Source organism: Polypterus senegalus, chromosome 13 (genome assembly GCF_016835505.1).
Source record: "Polypterus senegalus isolate Bchr_013 chromosome 13, ASM1683550v1, whole genome shotgun sequence".
Classification (NCBI taxonomy): Eukaryota; Metazoa; Chordata; class Cladistia; order Polypteriformes; family Polypteridae; genus Polypterus; species Polypterus senegalus.
In genome coordinates, this window is record NC_053166.1 from 7,646,024 (window position 1) to 7,668,052 (window position 22,029).

The 22,029-nt window shown below is 44.2% G+C and overlaps 1 protein-coding gene and 1 long non-coding RNA gene across 2 annotated transcripts; one reads left to right on the plus strand and one right to left on the minus strand.

Annotated features, from left to right (window-relative positions):
* Positions 1–1,258: 1,258 nt before the first annotated feature.
* On the minus strand, positions 1,259–21,777 carry LOC120541907. The gene is made up of 3 exons (XR_005636112.1): positions 21,692–21,777; positions 5,054–5,201; positions 1,259–1,293 (listed from the first exon to the last, which is right to left on the minus strand). It is a non-coding gene; the product is annotated as an uncharacterized LOC120541907 (long non-coding RNA).
* On the plus strand, positions 5,183–10,193 carry LOC120541904 (toll-like receptor 13). Its single transcript, XM_039773869.1, has one exon. It carries the CDS (start codon positions 5,277–5,279, stop codon positions 8,118–8,120), a length of 2,844 nt encoding a protein of 947 aa, XP_039629803.1. The 5' UTR covers positions 5,183–5,276; the 3' UTR covers positions 8,121–10,193.
* Positions 21,778–22,029: the final 252 nt, after the last annotated feature.

Consider the following 22,029-nt stretch of genomic DNA (forward strand, 5'->3'; position numbering starts at 1 on the left):
TCTATCTATCTATCTATCTATCTATCTATCTATCTATCTATCTATCTATCTATCTATCAGTTATATAGTGCCTTTCATATAAATGTCATGAAATTGACATTGATACAGAGATAAAGTTTTAAATAAATACATTTATTAGGTTTATTAGAATAAAACAAGCCCACTTAAACAGACATCAGCAACTGCAAAAAGTCAAACCGTCGTATAGAGCTGACCAAATACTCTTAAACTTAAATAAATGTCAAAAGTAAAGAGTGCCCTTCATATTCGTTATATAGTGCCTTTTAGTGCCTTTGCTATCTATCTATGACATGAGCATAATACCTTTCATATTTACAAGATAAACAAACACCTAGAAAAGACCCTGAAATGATGATGAAGATGATGATAAAGATAATGATGATGATGATGATGATATAATTATTGTAATATGTTACATCAAGTGAGCCGATTTATGTTTCCCATTAAATGAAGCTCACACTTCTGGTGGCATCAGACATCAAGTGACAGACTCCAGGTAACCTTCAGCGCATGACATGACATGTATAGTGCTATCTATATCTATTATATTGTATAGTGCCTTTCACATCTATCTATCTATCTATCTATCTATCTATCTATCTATCTATCTATCTATCTATCTATCTATCTATCTATCTATCTATCTATCTATCTATCTATCTATCTATATATAGTGCCTATCTTCTATCTATCTATCTATCTATCTATCTATCTATCTATCTTTTAAGCCGCTTGGAGAACCATATTGGCATCCAGGGGATGGCAGCTGTATAAATAAAAAATTTGCCATGATAATTTTATTTTGGCAAACAATTCAGGTAAATTGTCACTTTTGTAAGCAGAAGTGGGTCAAAACAACAACAACAACAACATTTATTTCTATGGCACTTTTTCATACAAATGATGGCGCACAAAGTACTTTACAGGAAGAAGAAAGAGGAAAAAGACAAAATAAATAAGAATTAAAATTAGGGAAGACTAATTAACATAGAATAAAAGTAAGGTCCGATGGCCAGGGCGGACAGAAAAAACAAAAACAACTCCAGACGGCTGGAGAGAAAAAATAAAATCTGCAGGGTTTCTGAGGCCACGAGACCACCCAGACCCCTCTCGGCTTTCTACCTAACATCAATGACCTCAATCAGTCCTCATGGTATTCAGGGTTCACATGGAAGAACTTGATGATGACAGTCATGTGGACTTCTGGCCTTCATTCCATCAATGTAGTGACATCACGGTGCTTTGATCGGGTGGTGGTGACGCAGATCGCCACTACAGAAAACAGGAAAAAGAACAAAAGAGAACTAATAATGATAATTAAATGAATATACAGAGCACCAGGATTAAACTAAAATAAAGTTATGAGAAAGCCATGTTGAAGTAATGTGTTTTCAGCAGTTTTTTAAGGTGCTCCACCGTATCAGCCTGGCTATTCCAGATTTGAGGTGCATAACAGCAGAAGGCCGCCTGCCCATCTCACCACTTCTTTTAGGTTTTGTTGTTGGAATTCTAAGCAGACCCTCACTTGAAGATCTAAGGTTACGATTTGGAGTGTAAGGTGTAAGACATCCTGAAATATAAGATGGAGCAGATTATTGAAGGCTTTGTAAACCATCAGCAGGATTTTAAAGTCAATTCTAAATGGCACAGGTAACCAGTGTAGTGACGCTCAGACTGGGGTGATGTGCTCCGATTTTCTTTTCCTAGTTAAGATTCTTGCAGCTCCATTCTGCACTCGCTGTAACTGAATTATGTCTTTTTTCGGTGGTCCTGAGAGGAGAGCCTTACAGTAATCTAGTCAACTGAAAATTAAAGCGTGGATTAATTAAGCATCTTGCAATGTTATAAGAGGTCTAACTTTTGTTATATTTCTTAAATGAAAAAATGCTGTCCTAGTAATCTGATTAAAATGTGATTAAAAATTCAGGTCAGAGTCAATAGTTACCCCTAAATTCTTTACATCCGTCTCAAGCTGTACTAATAACTTTATCAGCTGTGAAGAGACGGGCACCAGGCCTACATTGGTTTACAGCTCAGGAAAGACGTGCTGATCTGATGACTTTACAACCTGTGAACAGGAGGAGGTGCTGTGGGACTAGAAATGGCCAAAGCAGTTTACAGTTTGAGGCAGGAGATTAATAAAAAATCAAAAACTCTGTTGCTTGGGGAAACAGACGTATTATTCAAATTGATTAAAGAGTCTGAATGAATTGATCCATCATATTGACAGCCAGCCAATCAGAATATTTAAGAATCACATGTTGCGAAACCCCTGCGTAGGATTTTATAATAAAGTAGCTGTACCCCACAGCTTCACCTGCATAGTAGTGAAACAGGCCAAACTTTAAAAATCAACGTAATAAATTGTATTGAGAAGAATTTATATTGATAGTTTTCATATTGATATACAATATTTTTGGTTTTGGTATCAGGGGTGAGAATGTAGCTGTGATCTTTTTGCCAAAATTGTAAAAAGCTGGCAAGGTATCTCTGCCCAAGCCGAAGGTGCGTATGCTCAAACGCTGCCACTATGTGTGGTGTGTTTGCAATGACATCCAAAGAGTTCCATTTCGCTCTCCCAGTATCTCATTGGCTTGTCCAAATGTTGTGCAGCAAACTTTCAACGAGCTTCAACGTGCCTTCTCTTCAAGAATGGAGTCTCGTGCCATGAGCAGTGTGCTTAGAGGCCATGGCGCTTGAGCGCATTACTTCTTGTTCTCTTTGAACTAATGGACCTATTAATTCCAGGTCTTTCTGAAGCTCTCGGAGAGTTGTCCTTTGCTCTTCTGATTCTGCTTTTAACAGAAATCCTGCGAGGAGCACCTGGTTGTGGGCCATTAATGGTGAAATTATGTTCTTTCCACTTCCGGATTACGGCCCCAATGGTGCTCACTGGAACATTCAGAAGTTTAGAAATACGCCTTTCACCAATGCCATCAGGATGTTTGTGGAGGTCCTGAGAGAGCTCTTTGCTTTAACTCATCATGAGATACTTCTTGTGTGACACCTTGGTAATGATAGATAGATAGATAGATAGATAGAGTGAAAGGCACTATATGATAGATAGATAGATAGATAGATAGATAGATAGAGCCTTTCATATCTATCTATCTATCTATCTATCTATCTATCTATCTATCTATCTATCTATCTATCTATCTATCTATCTATCAGTTATATAGTGCCTTTCATATCTATCTATCTATCTATCTATCTATCTATCTATCTATCTATCTATCTATCTATCTATCTATCTATCTATCTTTTTTATTAAATCCAAACAATATCTACATACTTCTGTGATATCAGCTAAGCCCATATATTCAATCTCTTTTTGCTGTTCCATTATTTCACCGAGTAATAATTTCCAATTTGCTTGCACTAATGCGATCTTTACTTTCATTTTTTTGAGACTTTTGAATTTTAGTACTTTCATAATCTGTAACCTGCTCTGCATGTGTATCGCGATAACGTTATTGATCCTCTTAACGACGTTCTACTTTGTCTTCTACTCTTTGACTTTTATTTCTGACCCCGCTTGGAGTTGAGAGCGCAGGAAGTGTGTCTGACAAGAGCCTTCACACGAATGAGCAGTGATTGGACTGTGAGCGTGGTTGTAAATGTTTGAGAGGAGGGCGGGACTTGTAACAATCTCTTAGCAAAAAGTCTCGTCCCGTGGAACCTGAAATTATATTTCGCGGGAGTTGAAATTATCTCCGAGAAAGTCTCGTCCCAGGATTTCCTTTTATAATAGACAGATATATTAGTGTTTGCTCTGAGGGTCTTGATAGAGAAGTATAGAGAAGGCCAGAAGGAGTTGCATTGCGTCTTTGTGGACCTGGAGAAAGCCTCAAGAGGAGTTGTGGTATTATATGAGGAAGTCGAGAGTGGCAGAGAAGTATGTAAGAGTGGTACAGGACATGAAGTGTGACAGTGGTGAGGTCTGCGGTAGGAGTGACAGAGGTGGGATTACATCAGGGATCGACTCTGAGCCCTTTCTTATTTGCAATGGTGATGGACAGGCTGACAGACGAGATTAGACAGATGTCTCTGTGGACTGTGATGTTTGCTGATGACACTGTGATCTGTATCGATAGTAGGGAGCAGGTTGAGGAGATCCTGGAGAGGTGGAGATATGAGAGGAGAGGATTGAAGGTCAGTAGGACCACCAAGACAGAATACATGTGTGTGAATGAGAGGGAGGTCAGTGGAATGGTGAGGATGAGGGAGTGGAGCTGGTGAAGGTGGATGAGTTTAAATACTTGGGATCAACAGTACAGAGTAACGGGGATTGTGGAAGAGAAGTGAAGAAGAGAGTGCAGGCAGGGTGGAATGGGTGGAGAAGATTGTCAGGAGTGATTGGTGACAGACGGGTATCAGCATGAGTGAAAGGGAAGGTCTACAAGTTGGTAGTGAGATCAGCTATGTTATATGGGCTGGAGACGGTGGCACAGGAGACAGAGCTGGAGGTGGAAGAGTTAAAGATGTTAAGATTTGCATTGGGTGTGACAAGGATGGACAGGATTAGAAATGAGGACATTAGAGGGTCAGCTCAAGTGGGACGGTTGGGAGACAAAGTCAGAGAGGCGAGATTGTGTTGGTGTGGACATGTGCAGAGGAGAGATGAGGGGTATATTGGGAGAAGGATGCTAAGGACAGAGCTGCCTGGCAAGAGGAAAAGAGGAAGGCCTAAGAGAAGGTTTTTGGATGTGGTGAGAGAGGACATGCAGGTGATGAGTGTAACAGAACAAGATGAGGAGGACAGGAAGATATGAAGAAGATGATCTGCCGAAAGAAGAAGAAATTATTCTTCCTTTGTTGACATACCATAACTTTTAATGTTTTCATATTTGATTCCAATTTTATCAGTTGTTATTCCTTTAACATTGATGTTGTTTTATTTGAATTTCTGTTTTATATCATGTCTCAGGTGTTCTTCTAATTTGTTCAGGGTATTGGGACCCTGCTGCGTGGTGATTTTGCACTTTAAATAACGTTAATTGATTGATTGATGCATGCCGTGTGAACTTACGTCTTTTTCTTCTTGCAGCATCAAGGAAGAGAAGGCTGAGAAGGTGAAAGACCACCAGCTGAGGAGTAGCTGCAGTTCTCGGTGCCTCCATCCAGCCTCTTTTTCTGCCTCTTCCACTGGTGTCACTTACTGTCACATCGGTGATCTGCTGCCAGGAAGGAAAACAAACAAAACAAAACAACTTCAGCCACCAAGGAGGACCACAGAAAGAAGAAAATTCAAAATGCGTCAGACACTTGTCACCCTGTGCTTCTGCCTTGTAATGTCGGTGGAGAGCTACTCGTTCAACCACTGCACAGTAAAGAGGTCCCACAACAACACCTTCATTACGGCATCCTGCATCCAAATGAACTTTCACGTCGTTCCAAGGGACATCCCCGACCAAACAAACAATTTGGACCTTTCTCAAAACACAATTTCCCAGCTGGTCCGAGACGATTTCAAGAACCTGATATTTCTGAAAGTTCTGAATGTGTCAGGCAACCACATCTCGCGGATGGCCAATGGCACCTTTAAGGACCTGGTGGCACTCGAGGTGCTGAACCTCTCCAAAAACAACATCAGCTCACTTTCAGATGCCACGTTTGAAGGCCTTGCTAGCCTCGTCACGTTGCACCTTGGTGAAAATCAAATTCGGAGCATTGGCCAGGCCAGTTTCCAAGGCTTGACCAGCGTCAGACTCGTCAACTTAAGTTTCAATGGCCTGTGTGACCTCGAAAGACTGCGGTCGGTCCTAGAAGTCACCCACCTGAGGAAGTTGTACATCGCAAATAACAACATTGGCAGGTTCAGCACTGACTGCTTCCCCAACGCGTCTTTACAGTTAAATGTTCTCGACGTTTCACGTAACCCTTTATCCCTTTTCAACGTGAAGGCAAACAGACTTACGAGTCTCCAGACTCTGGACCTCTCATTTCTGGACTCGACCAATGGCCTCCAGTGGGAGGTGAGCAGTACGGCTCTTACGCATACAATGAAGAGGCTGTACTTGAGCCAGTCCACGATCGCCGCTCCAGGCCTCCTGTCCATCCTGCAGACGATGGTCAACTCCTCTGTAGAGTACCTGAAGGTCTCTCATTTAAACCTGAGTCAGGTGCCCGATGTCTTGCAGAAGGTTTGCCTTTGGTTTCCCAAACTGCAGATTTTATACCTTCAAGGAAATAACTTTGTGAGAGTTCAGGGCACCCCGTTTGTAAACTGCACACGGGTTACCAGCTTAGAGTTATCCTGGAACGGTTTAGAAGAACTCTCGGAAGGCGTCTTTAACGGACTGAATCAGTTGCGCCGCTTGTTCCTGTCCCATAATTTACTCCAAGCCGTCCCCAACTTGATGGGCCTGGCGACAGGCTTGGAAACACTCGACCTAAGAAACAATCAGATTGAAAAAATTCACCCGAAAGATTTTGCACAGTTGAGAAATTTAAGGTACCTGAACCTGGTGGGGAATAAAATCACCGCAATCCAAAGCCAAGACCTTGATGGTCTTCACCATCTAGAGCAGCTCAAGCTTGGAAACAACCTCATTCTCGACATCCCGGAGCCTTTTTCCAGCAGCTTGCGGAACCTGCGGACTCTTGAGCTTTTTGCTAACAAGATGAGTGCCCTCAGGAAGGGCACCTTTCGAAATTTACGCTCCCTCGTATCTCTGAAAATGGCCGACAATCAGATCTCACAGATTGAGGACGGTTCATTCCAAGGGCTTTCCAAGCTGAAGGTTTTATATTTAGGAGGAAACAAGATCGCCATGAAGATGCTGATCACCTGGAATGTCTTCGGTGGATTGTCTTCGCTGCGGGAGCTTCAGGTGTTTGACAACGAGCTGAGATGTGAGAGCGACGACGACTTCCAGCGGCCCCCTTTCTCGGGACTGAAGGATCTGACCAGTCTTTACTTCAACAGTCAAAGAGATGAGGGACTGCTGAACCTCCCTGCAAATTCTCTTCAAGGACTGCCCTCCCTTAAGAGGGTCTATGCAAACAACCTGAACCTCAACTTCATCCATCCCGACACATTCACCTACACTCCTCACTTACAGTTTTTGGAGCTGACTGGAAATCCGCTCGGTCAAATCCATCCTTCGGTTTTCCACTCAACGCCGAACCTCAGGGTCTTGTACCTGGACAGCACCAGGGTGCAGTCTTTGGACTTCCTCATCCACACCAACCTCACAGAGCTGCAGATTCTGACGGTGGCTTCAAATGAGATCAGCGCAGTCAATGAGACTCACATCCGTTCGCTTCCCAAGCTGAATCTACTCAGTGCAGAAAAAAACCCGTTCACCTGCAGCTGTGAGAACGCGTGGTTCTTAAACTGGTCCTTATTGGACCCCCAAGTCCAGGTGACTTTTCTGAATACGTTCACCTGTTCCCACCCAGCCAATTATGTGGGAATGAAGCTGGTGGACTTCAAAACAGACTTGTGTTTGGTAGACTATGAATTTGTGGGCTTCATCTCCTCATTTAGCATAGTGGCTGTGACAATGGTGGCCGCCAGCGTCTACCACTATCTCCGATGGCAGGTCGCCTTTGTGTACTACTACTTCATGGCCTTCCTGTATGACCGAAGGCAAAGGGCTCAGCCGCTCCAAGCCTACGAATATGACGCCTTTGTCTCGTACAACAGGAACGATGAACTTTGGGTCCTGAAGGAGTTAATCCCAAACCTGGAAGAGAAACAAGGTTGGAAGTTGTGTCTCCACCACCGCGATTTTGAACCGGGCAAGGCCATCGTGGAGAACATTGTGGACAGCATCTACAGGAGCCGCAAGACCATCTGCCTCATCAGCCGCCACTTTCTGGAGAGCGAGTGGTGCTCCAGGGAGATGCAGGTGGCAAGCGTCCGCCTGATGGATGAGAAGGAAGACGTCCTGGTCTTGGTGTTTCTGGAGGATCTCCCTTCTGCTCAGCTCTCTCCCTACCACAGAATGAGGAAGCTGGTCAAGAGGAAGACCTACCTGAAGTGGCCCCAAAACAGAGAAGAGGAGAACTTGTTCTGGCACAAGCTAAAAACTGCACTGAGCGCCAAGGAGGAACTCTGCAGGGATCACCCCATCGCGCTGTGCCTTTGAACATCTTCTCCTGGGAGTGGGTCAGTTATCCACATTTACTTGACGAACACAATTAAACCTGACGCCATCACAACGGACAAAACAACAGAGACGTTTGGGTTGGTGCAGTGCAGGAACTTCTTTAAGAACGTTCACCACAAACCTTCAGAATTCAGCTTACACATCTGAAGGTCTCCTCAGAATACGGAAAACGATCAAAATTAAAGACGAGCACAAAACAGAAGCGTTAGATGAGATCACCTTTATTTATCCTGAGGGAAAATCCAGGGGCACACAGCAGCAGAAGCATAAAAAACAAGGATATGTGATCACAGGAAAAAGAATACAGCCAATCAATCAATCAATCAATAAGTGTATATTGTGTAGATATTTCAAAATCAATGAGTGAAACACTGAAATGCCTGCTAGTGGTGGGCAGAAAAGACCCCCAGAGGCGCCTCTTAGCACACCATGCTGGAATGAGCTTGTAGCTACAAGTGCTCCAAGAAAGAGCACCACCTGGAGAGCATTTTCCATGATAGCACCCAATTTTGCCCACTATTCTCTTTTCTACAACAGCTTCCAGTGCTCCCAGTCCGCCCAGTAGTGATGGAGCAGACGTGACTGATAAGTTTGTTCAGGTGTTGTGCTTCTTTTGAGCTCAAGTTGATTCCCCAATGCACAACAGACCACAGTGTAGACCACCACACTGGCTACTATGGACAGGTAGAACATTTCCAGTAGCTTGCTCCACACATCAAAATACAAGAGAGGCTCCTTAGCAGGTCCAGTCTGCTCTGCTTCTTCATGTAAGGTGCCAGTCCAGTTTGCTGGTACCTGTAGCTCTGCACCACAGTCCTCCCAATGAATGGTGACGGGTCTCAGAGGCTCTTTGGCACACCACCAGCAGCTCCTTTAGTCTTCTTGATGTTGAGCTGCAGGTGGTTCTCCCTACACCACATGACAACATAAGACCCCCAGAGGCACCTCTTAGCACACCGTGGCCACAAGTGCTCCAAGACAGCGCCTCCTGGAGGAGATTTTTCATGATGGCATCCAATTTTGCCCACCATCCTCTTTTCCACCACACCTTCCAGTGTGTCCAGGCCTTGTGATGCTGCAGGGTTTTCTAAAAAGTTTGTTCAGACATTGTGCTTCTTCTGAGCTCAAGTTGCTTGCCCAGGAGACGATGGCATAGACCACCACACTGGCTACTTTGGACTGGTGGAACATTTCCAGCAGTTTGCTGCACACATCAAAAGACCTGAGAGTCTCCTTAGCAAGTCCAGTCTGCTCTGGCTCTTCTTGTCCAGCACCACCGTGTGATCAGACCAGTCCACTTTGCTGGTACTTGTAGCTCTGCACCACTTTCTCGTCCTCGCAGCGAATGGTGACGGGTCTCAGAAGCTCTTTGGCACACTGGAAGTCCACCAGTAGCTTTTTTTCTTGCTGATGTTGAGTCCCCCACAAGCCTCCTGTACTCCATGGACTCGTCTCCATTATTAACGTAGCCTATGATGGACGAGTCACCTGAAAAGTTGTGAAGGTGACACCTGCTGGTATTGTGCTGGAAGTCCGTTGTGTGGAGGGGTGAACAGGAAGGCAGACATGACAGGTCCCTGAGGTGGTCCACTGTTACACACCACCGTTTCTGACACACACAGAGACCCTCGGGCTCACCAGCTGCTGTCTGCCAGTCAGGTACTCGATGATCCAGGAGACTGGGGGGCCATCAAGATGCAAAGCCTTGAATGTTGACAACAGCATCATCTGCATAAATAAATCTGCCAGTCTGTTGAATTTTATTTGCCCATTTTGCCCCTCATTTGACCCCTCAGATCCCATCTTATCTGTTTGTTTATGTTTGTTTGCTTGTCAACCACACAAAAAATGCCTGAATTGATTTTCACAGAATCTTGCATGCAGCTTACCATTGGTTCAGCTTAAATCCTAGGCATTGTCGATAGGGGGCATTGCAGAACCCCGGACCCCAAATGCAACCTCACAGACTCAATTCCAAGGTGCAAATATATGTTTTTTTTTTATTATAAATTACGTTACAAAAAGGCTTCTTTCAATAAAAAATAACACAAATCCCAATTCTTTTCTCTCTCTCTTCCTTTGCAGCTTCTCCTCCACTCCTCCCAGGTGGGTTTTGTCCTCCATCTCCCGACTCCAAGTCACCTGGATGAGGTTAAGTGGCTCCTTTTATCTTTGTCCCGGGAGCACTTCCAGCGCCAGGACATAGCACTTCCAGGTCAAATGGGGGTTACTAATCCCAGCAGCTGCCTCTGGCAGACCCCATGGAACCCAACAGGGTTGCCCCATGGGACTGCAGGTCCCAGCATGCCCTGCGGGTGTCTGTGTGGGAATCCTAGAACAGGTGTGCCATCTAGTGTATTGGGGGAGCCACTGACCTGAATACATCATTTTTTTCCCCCCACTGTTCCTCATTTATATTGACCCCCCTGCCAGGTAATTAAATTTGGTCCATCCCTACCAGGGCACCGGCTCCACGGTTGCCACCTCCTGGTAAAGGCAGAGAATAACCTGCCTTTTTTCTCGGCCATTCAGTAGGTGGCCTCCCGGCCAGGTAATGAATCATGCACTATCCTGTTCGGGATGCCAGCCCATGCTTGCTCTCCTTTACACATTTCAGGTATGTGATACCCCCCCCCACCCCAGGGCAAGAGGGGGCGCTGTCACTAACCATCTTGTCTCCTTTACTCTCCATATTATAATAAGGACACCCAGTGAGGGAAACCATCGGTGCCCCCATAAAACCAAGTGCACAGGAATGAGGCGCCACTTGTTGATCCGAGTTAACCGGAGGACAGAGTTCCATGAAACTGAGAGGACTTTGGAGCCCCCCCTGACTTTTCTATTCTGCCCTTTTGCACCATCAGGCACTTCTTGATCCTTAAATTGAATTCAATGGACTTGGACCAGGCTGGCACCCTAACATTTATTGTTTCCCTCCTGTCTGCTCCCATTTCCATCCATTCATCCATCCATTATCCAACCTGCTATATCCTAACTAGAGGGTCACGGGGGTCTGCTGGAGCCAATCCCAGCCAACATAGGGTGCAAGGCAGGAAACAAACCCCGGGCAGGGTGCCAGCCCACTACAGGGCACACACATGCACACACACCAACCACAGTCTAGGGACAATTTAAGATTCCCCAATCCACCTAACCTGCATGTCTTTGGACTGTGGGAGGAAACTCATTCAGACACGGGGAGAACATGCAAACTCCACACACGGAGGACCTGGGAAGTGAACCCAGACGGGTCTCCTTACTGCGAGGCAGCAGCGCTACCCACTGCGCCACCCTGCTCCTATTTCTGCTCACACAAAATTTCAGAAACATCACTAGGGAATGGGGGCTGAAATATTGGGGGGGTTCAAAAACTGACCATAATGACATTTTGCATGTAATTATAATAAAGCTGAAGCAGCTTACAGTCCAGGGTATACGGCAGTTGTAATGGGGGGCTGAGGGGGCAAAAATTGCATCAGCTGAGTTAAAGTTCATACACGTTTGTATGCATATTAGAGTTGAAACAACATACACATCTTTTTAGTCCTTTTGAAAAGTTCCATCAAGCAACTGGGCTGTAAAGGTGGGGGGGGGGACGGGGGGGCAAAAAGAACCACATTACTATGTCACCCCCCAAAACTGTTCAGCCAGCAGTAACCGATGAATGAATTGTGCCCCTCTATGTGGCGTGGTGTGTCCTCAGGTCAGTACCAGTAACGAGCTGCTCATACTGTGCCCCCATAATGTTTGGGAACAGAGACCCCTTCATCTTTGATTGGCCCCTCTGCTCCCCAGTTTACAAATTCCAACTCAAACAACGGAGATTAAAGGGCACATTGAGGACTTTCATTGCAGACACTTCGGTCACACATCACTTTGTCTTCACGGTCCTCCCATTTCAGCAGTGGCAGGTCTATCAAAGATGTAGTCATATTGAGGACTTTGTCACGTGTCCCTGTCACATGTCCCTCACGCGTAATGACTGATTGATGGTGCTGAGGATCCTCTCTGCTGTTGCTATGCTTGTTTCGGGGGGGCTTGTCCCCTTACGTTTTCTCTCCAGCATGTGGAAGGCCTTCTCAGTTGGACTGAAGTCAGGTGACTGGATGGCCATTCCAGAATTTTCTATTTTTTAGCTTTGATAAACTCCTGTGGGACCCCAGTAGTGTGTTTGGATGGTCATCTTGTTGCAGGATGAAGACGAGTTTGGTGGTCTTTACTGGAACTTGAGCAGATCAGATGTTTCTCCACACCTCAGAATTCATTGTGCTGTCAGCAGGTCCATCTTCAATGAAGAGAAATGTGCCAGGACCTGTGGCAGCCATCTTCTCTCTCTCTCTCTCTCTATCTCTCTCTCTCTCTCTCTCTCTCTCTCTCTCTCTCTATCTATCTATCTATCTATCTATCTATCTCTCTATCTATCTATCTATCTATCTATCTATCTATCTATCTATCTATCTATCTATCTATGCCCAGACCAGCACTGCCATGTTTAATAAATGAGGTGGTCTGCTTTGCATCTCCAGTTCATTATACAGTAAGTCTCCAAACTCACTCTTTCTCTGAGTTTCTCCAATGCTGGCACTCCCCACAGATGCACTTCTTTTGATTGGCTTGCCAAAGTCAAACTGACCAATCAGATTGCTCTGTGGGACTGGACACACACAGCCATTGGCGTTTTATTAATTGGTAATTTCCCATTGACTCGAGTATTCAGACTTTCTACTTGATATTTCATTGAAGTCCCCTTTTGGTTTGACGTGACAAGCTTCTCACACCTGAATTTGAGAACGTTCAGCCATTCTTCTCTGAAGATGCTTAATTAAGCTTTATTGGAGAAGGTGTAGCTGGAGAGCACTTTACCTGCAAGCACTTTGGAGGATCTCCTCCATTGCTAAAATGGAGTGACCTGCAAACTTCCAGAAGGATCCTGGTTTGCAGTTGGAAAAACTGAGTGCAGATGGCGTTTAGCTTTAGTCCCAAAGAGAAGGGTATGAGGTGGAGACAGCCGTGTGAACGTTCAGGGAGCCCTGAGGAGAGTTGGCCAAAGGAAGGAGACGGCAGTCTCGGCCACAGAGTAACCCTGGGGAAGCAGTAGGTGTAGATTTCCACTGCAGAAACTTCTAAAACTCTAAAATAAATCTCTCTCTTATAAAAGAAAATCTTGAGATGAGACGATTGCCAAGAGATTTATTCGAGTCCTGCCCTCCTCTCCACAATTTCCGGTTCACGGCCCACGCCCGTGGTCCTCTCACCTCTCATTGGTGTGAATGCTTTTGTCAGACTCAGTTCCTGTGCTCTCAGCTCTTATAAATATTTACGTTTTCCTCACTTTAAGTTCAAAATTAAAGAAGACGTATTATGTCTAAATCTTATTGAAGAATTTCATCACGAAGGGTTATCAACAGAATAAATGAGTACACGGGAAATCCTAGCAACGAGAAACGAATTAACCTGAAAATTGTCGATCGGTTACACAAATTGGTGAAATGCGTATCACTAGACTCTGGTGAATCAGTTGGTGGTGATGGTGTGGAAGATGAAAACATCAACTTACAAAATCCTGAAGAACATCTACAACTGTTAACACCGTCTGGTCTTCCACCGGCCGAATTATCGTTGAAAGAAGGACGTATCGTAATATTATTACGTAATTTATGTCTGAGTGATGGGCTATGCAATGAGACAAGATTAGTTGTATTGAAAACTGGTCGAACAATTGTGACATGTCTGCGGTGGGCTGGCACCCTGCCCGGGGTTTGTTTCCTGCCTTGCCCCCTGTGTTGGCTGGGATTGGCTCCAGCAGACCCCTGTGACCCTGTAGTTAGGATATAGCGGGTTGGAAAATTGATGGATGGATTCTGACATGTAAAATTTTAACAGGCGACAAGAAAGTTAACGTTGCACATCTAACATGAGACACCAAAGGAGATCTCAATATGCCAGTCGTATGAAAACGTTTACAGTTTCCCGTTTTAACAAAGACAATTAACAAACCACAGGGACAAACATTCGAAAAAGTTGATTTATTTATTAGAGAGAAACAAACGAAATTCACTCACGCGCAGTTACACGCTGTGTTGTCACGATGAAAGTCCAAACACGGAATCAAAATTCAAAACGATAGACGAAAAGTTCATTCCAAATATTCTTTTTACTGAAGTTTTACAGTAAAAGTGTAAGTCTAATAAGTATTTGCGTGTTAATTTCAAAGCCAAACAGAACGAAAACGTATAACGCAACGAAAACCTCTAATGCAACATGAAACATCATTTTCTTTCAATTTATTACGTTTTATTACTATTTTTTAATTTGGTTAATTACTCGCTGTAATGTAAAATAGTTAGTTCTATTATGCATATGTAACAATTCCCATGAAAATAACAACCTGTTTAAATTGTACATCCGCGTCCCCATACGCCGTAAAGAGGCTAGTGCGTAGTGCCCGCAAGGGGGTTGGCAAGCGAAGTGGGCAGGAGGCAGAGCTGGCTAGTAAATAAATAAATAAATAAATAAATAAATAAATAAAGCTCATCTTGGTGACTTTCCTGTTGCACAATTCCAAAATGGCCTGCACACCTAATTTTATGGGCAAATTTGCAGAACTGCTTGTGAAACTCAGCTTGGCGGTTCTGCTGATCACTGCATGTCATGGTGACGTGACGTCCCGTTCCGTGGGTTGAACTGAAGCTCTGTGGCTGTAACACCAACGGAAACTCAAAGCATCTGAGTCACCCGGCAATAAAGTCCAAGTTCTATTTTTTTAAGTTTGATTTTTTTTATTTATTGGCTCATATATGTATATACAGTGCTCTCCTTGATGTTTGGGACACGAGACAATGACGCTTTAGCGTTAATTTCCCTGTCTCTTCCGCAATTTAAAATTACAAATCCAACAACGCAGACTTTGTGATTAAAGACTTTCATTGAAGGGGATTTGCAGACATTTCGGTCACATGACAATTCAGGGCACCATCATGTTTGGCACACAGCAATGGCAGGCCGTGGTCACGCTTAGGACTTTGTCACATGTCCCTCTCATAGAATGACTGCTTGACGTCTGTGATTCATAGACACCGCCAGGGGCTGAGGGTCTTCTCTGGTGTTGCTCTGATTTTCAGCTCCTGCTTGTTTTAGGTGGGCTTGTCCCCTCCAGTTTTCTCTTCAGCATATGGAAGGCCTGCTCAGTTGGACTGAAATCAGGTGACTGGCTTGGCCATTCCATAATTTTACCATTTTTTAGCTTTGTTGTGCGGCCTCAGCAGAGTGTTTGGCTCATCCTCTTGTTGTAGGATGACGTGCGGCCCACTGAGTTTGGAGACCTTGAGCAGATCAGATGTCTCTCCACACCTCAGTATTCATTGTGCCACTCCGGTCAGCAGGTCCATTATCAATGAAGAGAAGTGTGCCAGGACCTGTGCCAGCCATACATGCCCAAGACATAACACACCCAGCACCGCCGTGTTGAACAGCTGAGGTGGTCTGCTTTGCAGTTCCTTGTGGTCTCCACACTCTCCGATGAGGTCCTTCTTTGTCTCTTCTGCTCACAAGACCTTTTCCCAGAATTCTGCGGGCTCTTTGAAGTCCTTTGTCACAAACTGTCACCTGGTCGTCCTGTTTTTGTGGTCTCCATCTTGCAGTGTGTCCTCTGAGTTTCTGTTCTTGATATCTTCTGTCTCTGACACTCACACATCGACCCCCTGAAGTCTGTTTCTGGTTTGTCTTGACCACAGTGAGGATTCTTCTGTTGTCAGCAGTGGAGGTCTTCCTTGGCCCACCACACCCTGTGTGATTCCTGAGCTCACCTTGTTGATGTTCCAGACAGTTGATTTCGGTCACCCTAAGGCTTTTCCGATGTCCCTGATGGTTCTATTCTCGTTATTCAGCCTCATGATGGCTTCTTGGACTTTCACAGCTCCTGTCCTCAAGTTGAACAACGGCAGATACACACACACTCCCAAGGGTAGAAGCAAACCAAGGGGCCTTATAAAGCCATGAAACCCACCTGAGGAATCACAACTGCCTGTGACACCCCAAACATTACAGTGCCCTGAAATGGTGGGCAGTGTAGAAAAAGTTTTGTGAGACCAAATCCCCCTAAATGAAAGTGTGCAGCGTGCAGTCCAACCACAAGTCTGAGGTGTTGGATTTGTAATCTTAAACTGTGGAGTATAGGGGGACATCAAGGAGAAACGTGTCACTGTCCCAAACATCAAGGAGGGCCCTGTATCTGCACCCAGCAAAACACAGAGCCGTCAAGGAAACCTTAGTGTGCCTCCAAAGTATCCCAGCATCAAGTGCTGCCCACACTGCCATCGTCCTTCGCTCTTTATGTTTAAGGGTCTTGCAGTCAGTCAGCCCCACCTAAGGGCTTGACGTGAGGAGGGCCAGCTTGACAGTGTCATGGGGGGGGGGGGCAAAGTGTGGGCCCCTATGCTCCTGAGGCCCACGTCCAGTGCCCATTGTGCCCATACATTAAGATGGCCCTGGACATGAAGAGGAACTGAGTGGATACGTTTTATTTATTTAAATAAGGGAACAAGAAACATTTTAAGACAAAAATAAGATGATGAGTGCGCAGATAAACCCAAGAGCACTTCTGTGAGAGCAGAGCAGTTGGTAGCCACCAGAGAAGTGCTGTGGATTGGTGATTATCGACTGATTTGGCTGACGTCTTCACCCGAGGTGACCTTGAGTGGTCAGCTGGCTTCATTTCTTTTGTGTTTTTCAAATTGGAGTGAAGGCAGGTGACGTGACCGGCGGCTCGTGGTCACACAGTGACAGGTGACAGTGATCTTGAACTGACATCTTCAGGGTCTGAGGCCCAAAGCCTTAACCACTACATCACATTACCTGTGCCAGGCGACTGGCATTTCAGCTGGCAGTGACAAAAGGGTCCATATTTAAAAAAAAGTAAATTAAAAAATTGTTTACCTTGGCTAGTGTACTGCATGTAGTCATGTGAAAAAGTAAGTACACCCCATTAAATGTTATTGCTTTTCTAACATATGTGGGCATCTCTGTCGTGTTTCAGCCAAATACCCCAATATGGGGTTTAAATGCTGTTTTTATGTTTTATTTTTCACAGTTTATGTTGATCGTTTAGTTTCTTTGTGTCAATGTGCAATTGGGTGGGTGCCTTGTGCTTTGTGGCTGGCATTCCCCAAGGGGCTGGGCCACCTGCCTATCACCACAGGACATGCCCACAGCCCTGAAAAGGCAGGGGAAACCCACAGTCCCTTGTGGTTCATTGTGAATGTGCTTGTGGTGTTGTGAGCGCCCTCTGCTGGTAACTTGTGACTTTCTAAGCCTGTGCTCTGCTTGTCAGCTCCACTTTGGATTTGTGATTAGGATGTACCTGCCTGCCTTAGATTGCCTTGGCTTTTTCAGGCATCCGATGTAGTGACTTTTTATTTTATAATAATAATAATTCTTTGCATTTATATAGCGCTTTTCTCACTACTCAAAGTGCTCAGCAAATGCAGGTTAAAGGCCCAACAGAGCACAGTCCCTGTTGGCATTTACGGGATTTGAACCAGCAACCTTTCAATTGCCAGTGCAGATCCCTAGTCTCAGAGCCACCACTCCGCCTATGAAGTCAAAGGACAAAGATAGATAAATAGATAGATGGATGTAAGGCACTATATAACAGATAGATAGATAGATAGATAGATAGATAGATAGATAGATAGATAGATAGATAGATAGATAGATAGATAGATAGATAGATAGATAGAACAAACTTTATTTCTCCCCAAGGAAAAAATAATATTTTTACCAAAACTCTTTAAATATATGATATATAAATGCATAACAAAACAGGAACAACAGTAAGAAATCTGTGAACCAGGTGAATGCTGTGATTGACAGGTTCATAACCTTCAAAGACACGCCAAGACTGGGCATGATGCCATGATGCCTCAGAAGAAACAAAATGGTGGCAGAACAATCACACAAACTGAACAAAACTGGACAAAAACTCTTCATTTGTTATGGAGCAGTATAAGTAATTCCATTAAAATCCTCAAAGTTATCAACCAAAAATAAATAAATAACCAGAAGTGCATAACGCTTGATTGAGACTGGAGCTGGCAAAAGGCCATCATACATTTTTAAGATTTCTGAGCCCCTGACGGTTGTTGTTGTTTGATTCACTTGTTAACAGAGCTTTTGTTAAAACAAATATTTGTATTTATAAAAATTCTTCATCGCCTTTGTGTAACTGGCCAAATCTGATGGCTTAGCCCCCTCTACTGGGCATTGTGAGTCATTGCGCGGGACTTTCATAGTTTAGAACTCAAAGTCATCACAATTTCAAGCGTTGATCTTCATTTAAGCAGCATCTACGGGCAAAGCTGAAGAAGTTGGAAAAACAAAATATGAAAATTCAACTCTGTAATAATTGTTTCCATGAAAACTGAGCAGATTTCCGTTTTAGGAAAAAGTAAAGGCACCCATGGCTCTATTAGCCGTTCAACTTGGCATTTTCTAGAACTGTGTGGCTGTCTCTGACATCAACTGATTAACCACAAAAAACAGACATAATCATGATAATAAAAAAATAACAAAGCGTCTTTACTCGCTTTTCCAGCCTCCCTTTAAGACTGGAGGCGGTACCTTAATGGTGAGCTGAGGCTTGAGACTCTTGGGATCCGCCCGCAGAACAGTTTCAATGTGTGAAATTAAATAAATAAATGGAGTAAAATGAACAGAAAAGTAAAAGAATAATAAATGGACAGGTCAATATTAACAGAAATGATTGAAACCAAAGAACTACATTAAAAAATCAACAGATAAAACAAATATATATATATATATATATATATATATATATATATATATATATATATATATATATATATATATATATACAGTGGTGTGAAAAACTATTTGCCCCCTTCCTGATTTCTTATTCTTTTGCATGTTTGTCACACAAAATGTTTCTGATCATCAAACACATTTAACCATTAGTCAAATATAACACAAGTAAACACAAAATGCAGTTTTTAAATGATGGGTTTTATGATTTAGGGAGAAAAAAAAAATCCAAACCTACATGGCCCTGTGTGAAAAAGTAATTGCCCCTGAACCTAATAACTGGTTGGGCCACCCTTAGCAGCAATAACTGCAATCAAGCGTTTGCGATAACTTGCAATGAGTCTTTTACGGCGCTCTGGAGGAATTTTGGCCCACTCATCTTTGCAGAATTGTTGTAATTCAGCTTTATTTGAGGGTTTTCTAGCATGAACCACCTTTTAAGGTCATGCCATAGCATCTCAATTGGATTCAGGTCAGGACTTTGACTAGGCCACTCCAAAGTCTTCATTTTGTTTTTCTTCAGCCATTCAGAGGTAGATTTGCTGGTGTGTTTTGGGTCATTGTCCTGTTGCAGCACCCAAGATCGCTTCAGCTTGAGTTGACGAACAGATGGCCGGACATTCTCCTTCAGGATTTTTGGTAGACAGTAGAATTCATGGTTCCATCTATCACAGCAAGCCTTCCAGGTCCTGAAGCAGCAAAACAACCCCAGACCATCACACTACCACCACCATATTTTACTGTTGGTATGATGTTCTTTTCTGAAATGCTGTGTTCCTTTTACGCCAGATGTAACGGGACATTTGCCTTCCAAAAGTTCAACTTTTGTCTCATCAGTCCACAAGGTATTTTCCCAAAAGTCTTGGCAATCATTGAGATGTTTCTTAGCAAAATTGAGACGAGCCCTAATGTTCTTTTTGCTTAACAGTGGTTTGCGTCTTGGAAATCTGCCATGCAGGCCGTTTTTGCCCAGTCTCTTTCTTATGGTGGAGTCGTGAACACTGACCTTAATTGAGGCAAGTGAGGCCTGCAGTTCTTTAGACGTTGTCCTGGGGTCTTTGTGACCTCTCGGATGAGTCGTCTCTGCGCTCTTGGAGTAATTTTGGTCGGCCGGCCATTCCTGGGAAGGTTCACCACTGTTCCATGTTTTGCCATTTGTGGATAATGGCTCTCACTGTGGTTCACTGGAGTCCCAAAGCTTTAGAAATGGCTTTATAACCTTTACCAGACTGATAGATCTCAATGACTTCTGTTCTCATTTGTTCCTGAATTTCTTTGGATCTTGGCATGATGTCTAGCTTTTGAGGTGCTTTTGGTCTACTTCTCTGTGTCAGGCAGCTCCTATTTAAGTGATTTCTTGATTGAAACAGGTGTGGCAGTAATCAGGCCTGGGGGTGGCTACGGACATTAAACTGAGGTGTGATACACCGCAGTTAGGTTATTTTTTACCAAGGGGGCAATTACTTTTTCACACAGGGCCATGTAGGTTTGGATTTTTTTTCTCCCTAAATAATAAAACCATCATTTAAAACTGTATTTTGTGTTTACTTGTGTTATATTTGACTAATGGTTAAATGTGTTTGATGATCAGAAACATTTTGTGTGACAAACATGCAAAAGAATAAGAAATCAGGAAGGGGGCAAATAGTTTTTCACACCACTGTATATATATATATATATATATATATAATCCTGAGATGTTTGAAAGATGGAGAACATGCAGATTACACACCGATTATGACTTGAACCCACGGCCTTGGGCTTTTCAGGTAGCCACACCATCCAGCCCTGCTACCTGAGCCATTAGTCCGATGAATCCCCCTCAGCCAAGCGAGCTGCAAGATCCCCCTCATATGACAGGAGAATTAGGAGAAACTGAGCCGCCTAACGCCAGTTTCGCTAAAAAGCAGCTGTGCGCGCTTACAAAACAGGAAGCAGCGAGCCGACCGGGCGGTGTGTCGTCACACTCACGTGGGAGCACGGCAACCGATCGGCCACACAGCGGTGCCCCTCACAGCTCCTTTGGGACCAGGGGTCTGACGTGACCACCCTGGAAATGTCCGCGTCGTCTTTTGGAATTTAGAAGGACAGTCACGTTATGTGTGCCTGCTACATGAACACCACATTTGACTACCAAGTGATGTCCTCTCTGGATGGCACAGTAGGCAGCACTTCTTGCCGATTTATCCTGGGTTCAAATCACAGGTTTAGATGTTGTCGGTATGCGCTCGACGCGTTGTTTGTGTTTTCCCTCTGCGTACTTCAGCCTAAAGATGAGCAGGTGACACAGACGGTCATTTCCAAACGGCCACGTATGAGTGTGCGCGCTTGGGCGCTGTGATGGACGGGCACCCTGTCGATGGCGGCTTGTCAATATTGGATGTGATGTGGCTGTAGCAGCCGCCGTGTCATCACAGCTACAGAAAATGGTCACCTGTGTGTCCAGCCAGTAAAAAAACACGTCAGCGCTCTGTGGCACCATGACAGACGTGACGTTTATTTAATCAAAAACGTAAATCTGCTCACCTAATGTGACGTATTACATTATATCACCATCTTAACAGATAGTGTCTTTCATATCTAGAGGTGAAATGCACGATAGATAGATAGATAGATAGATAGATAGATAGATAGATAGATAGATAGATAGATAGATAGATAGATAGATAGATAGATAGATAGTGAAAGGCACTATATAATAATTATTGTTAATGTCATGTCCTGAAGGTTACCTGGAGTCTGTCACTTGATGTCACAGTGATGTGACTTCCCTCCATGCCTGTCTGAGCCGCTCTGACTTCTTTGTAGCAGTCCTCACGTGACTGCACAACCACCCCCGATACGTCGTCTCATGAAAAGCCGTTTTTAAAATGTGTCCCGGGACACTCGGAGGACCACCCCACGTTACAAGCTGTAATCCCGGGGACGGCGGTGCTCTGGTCCCGCCCCGGTGGCTCGCTCGACTTCCTGTCCCGTTCTCGCGGCTGGCAGCACATGTCGCATGCAGCCTCGCGCGCTCCGTGGCATCAGGTTGCCATGGTTTCTTGCGCAGATCTGGGTAACTACAGCG

What these genes read in the sequence shown, in the direction of transcription:
- LOC120541904 (XM_039773869.1), top strand. Translation starts at nt 5,277, where the DNA reads ATGCGTCAGACACTTGTCACCCTGTGCTTCTGCCTTGTAATGTCGGTG.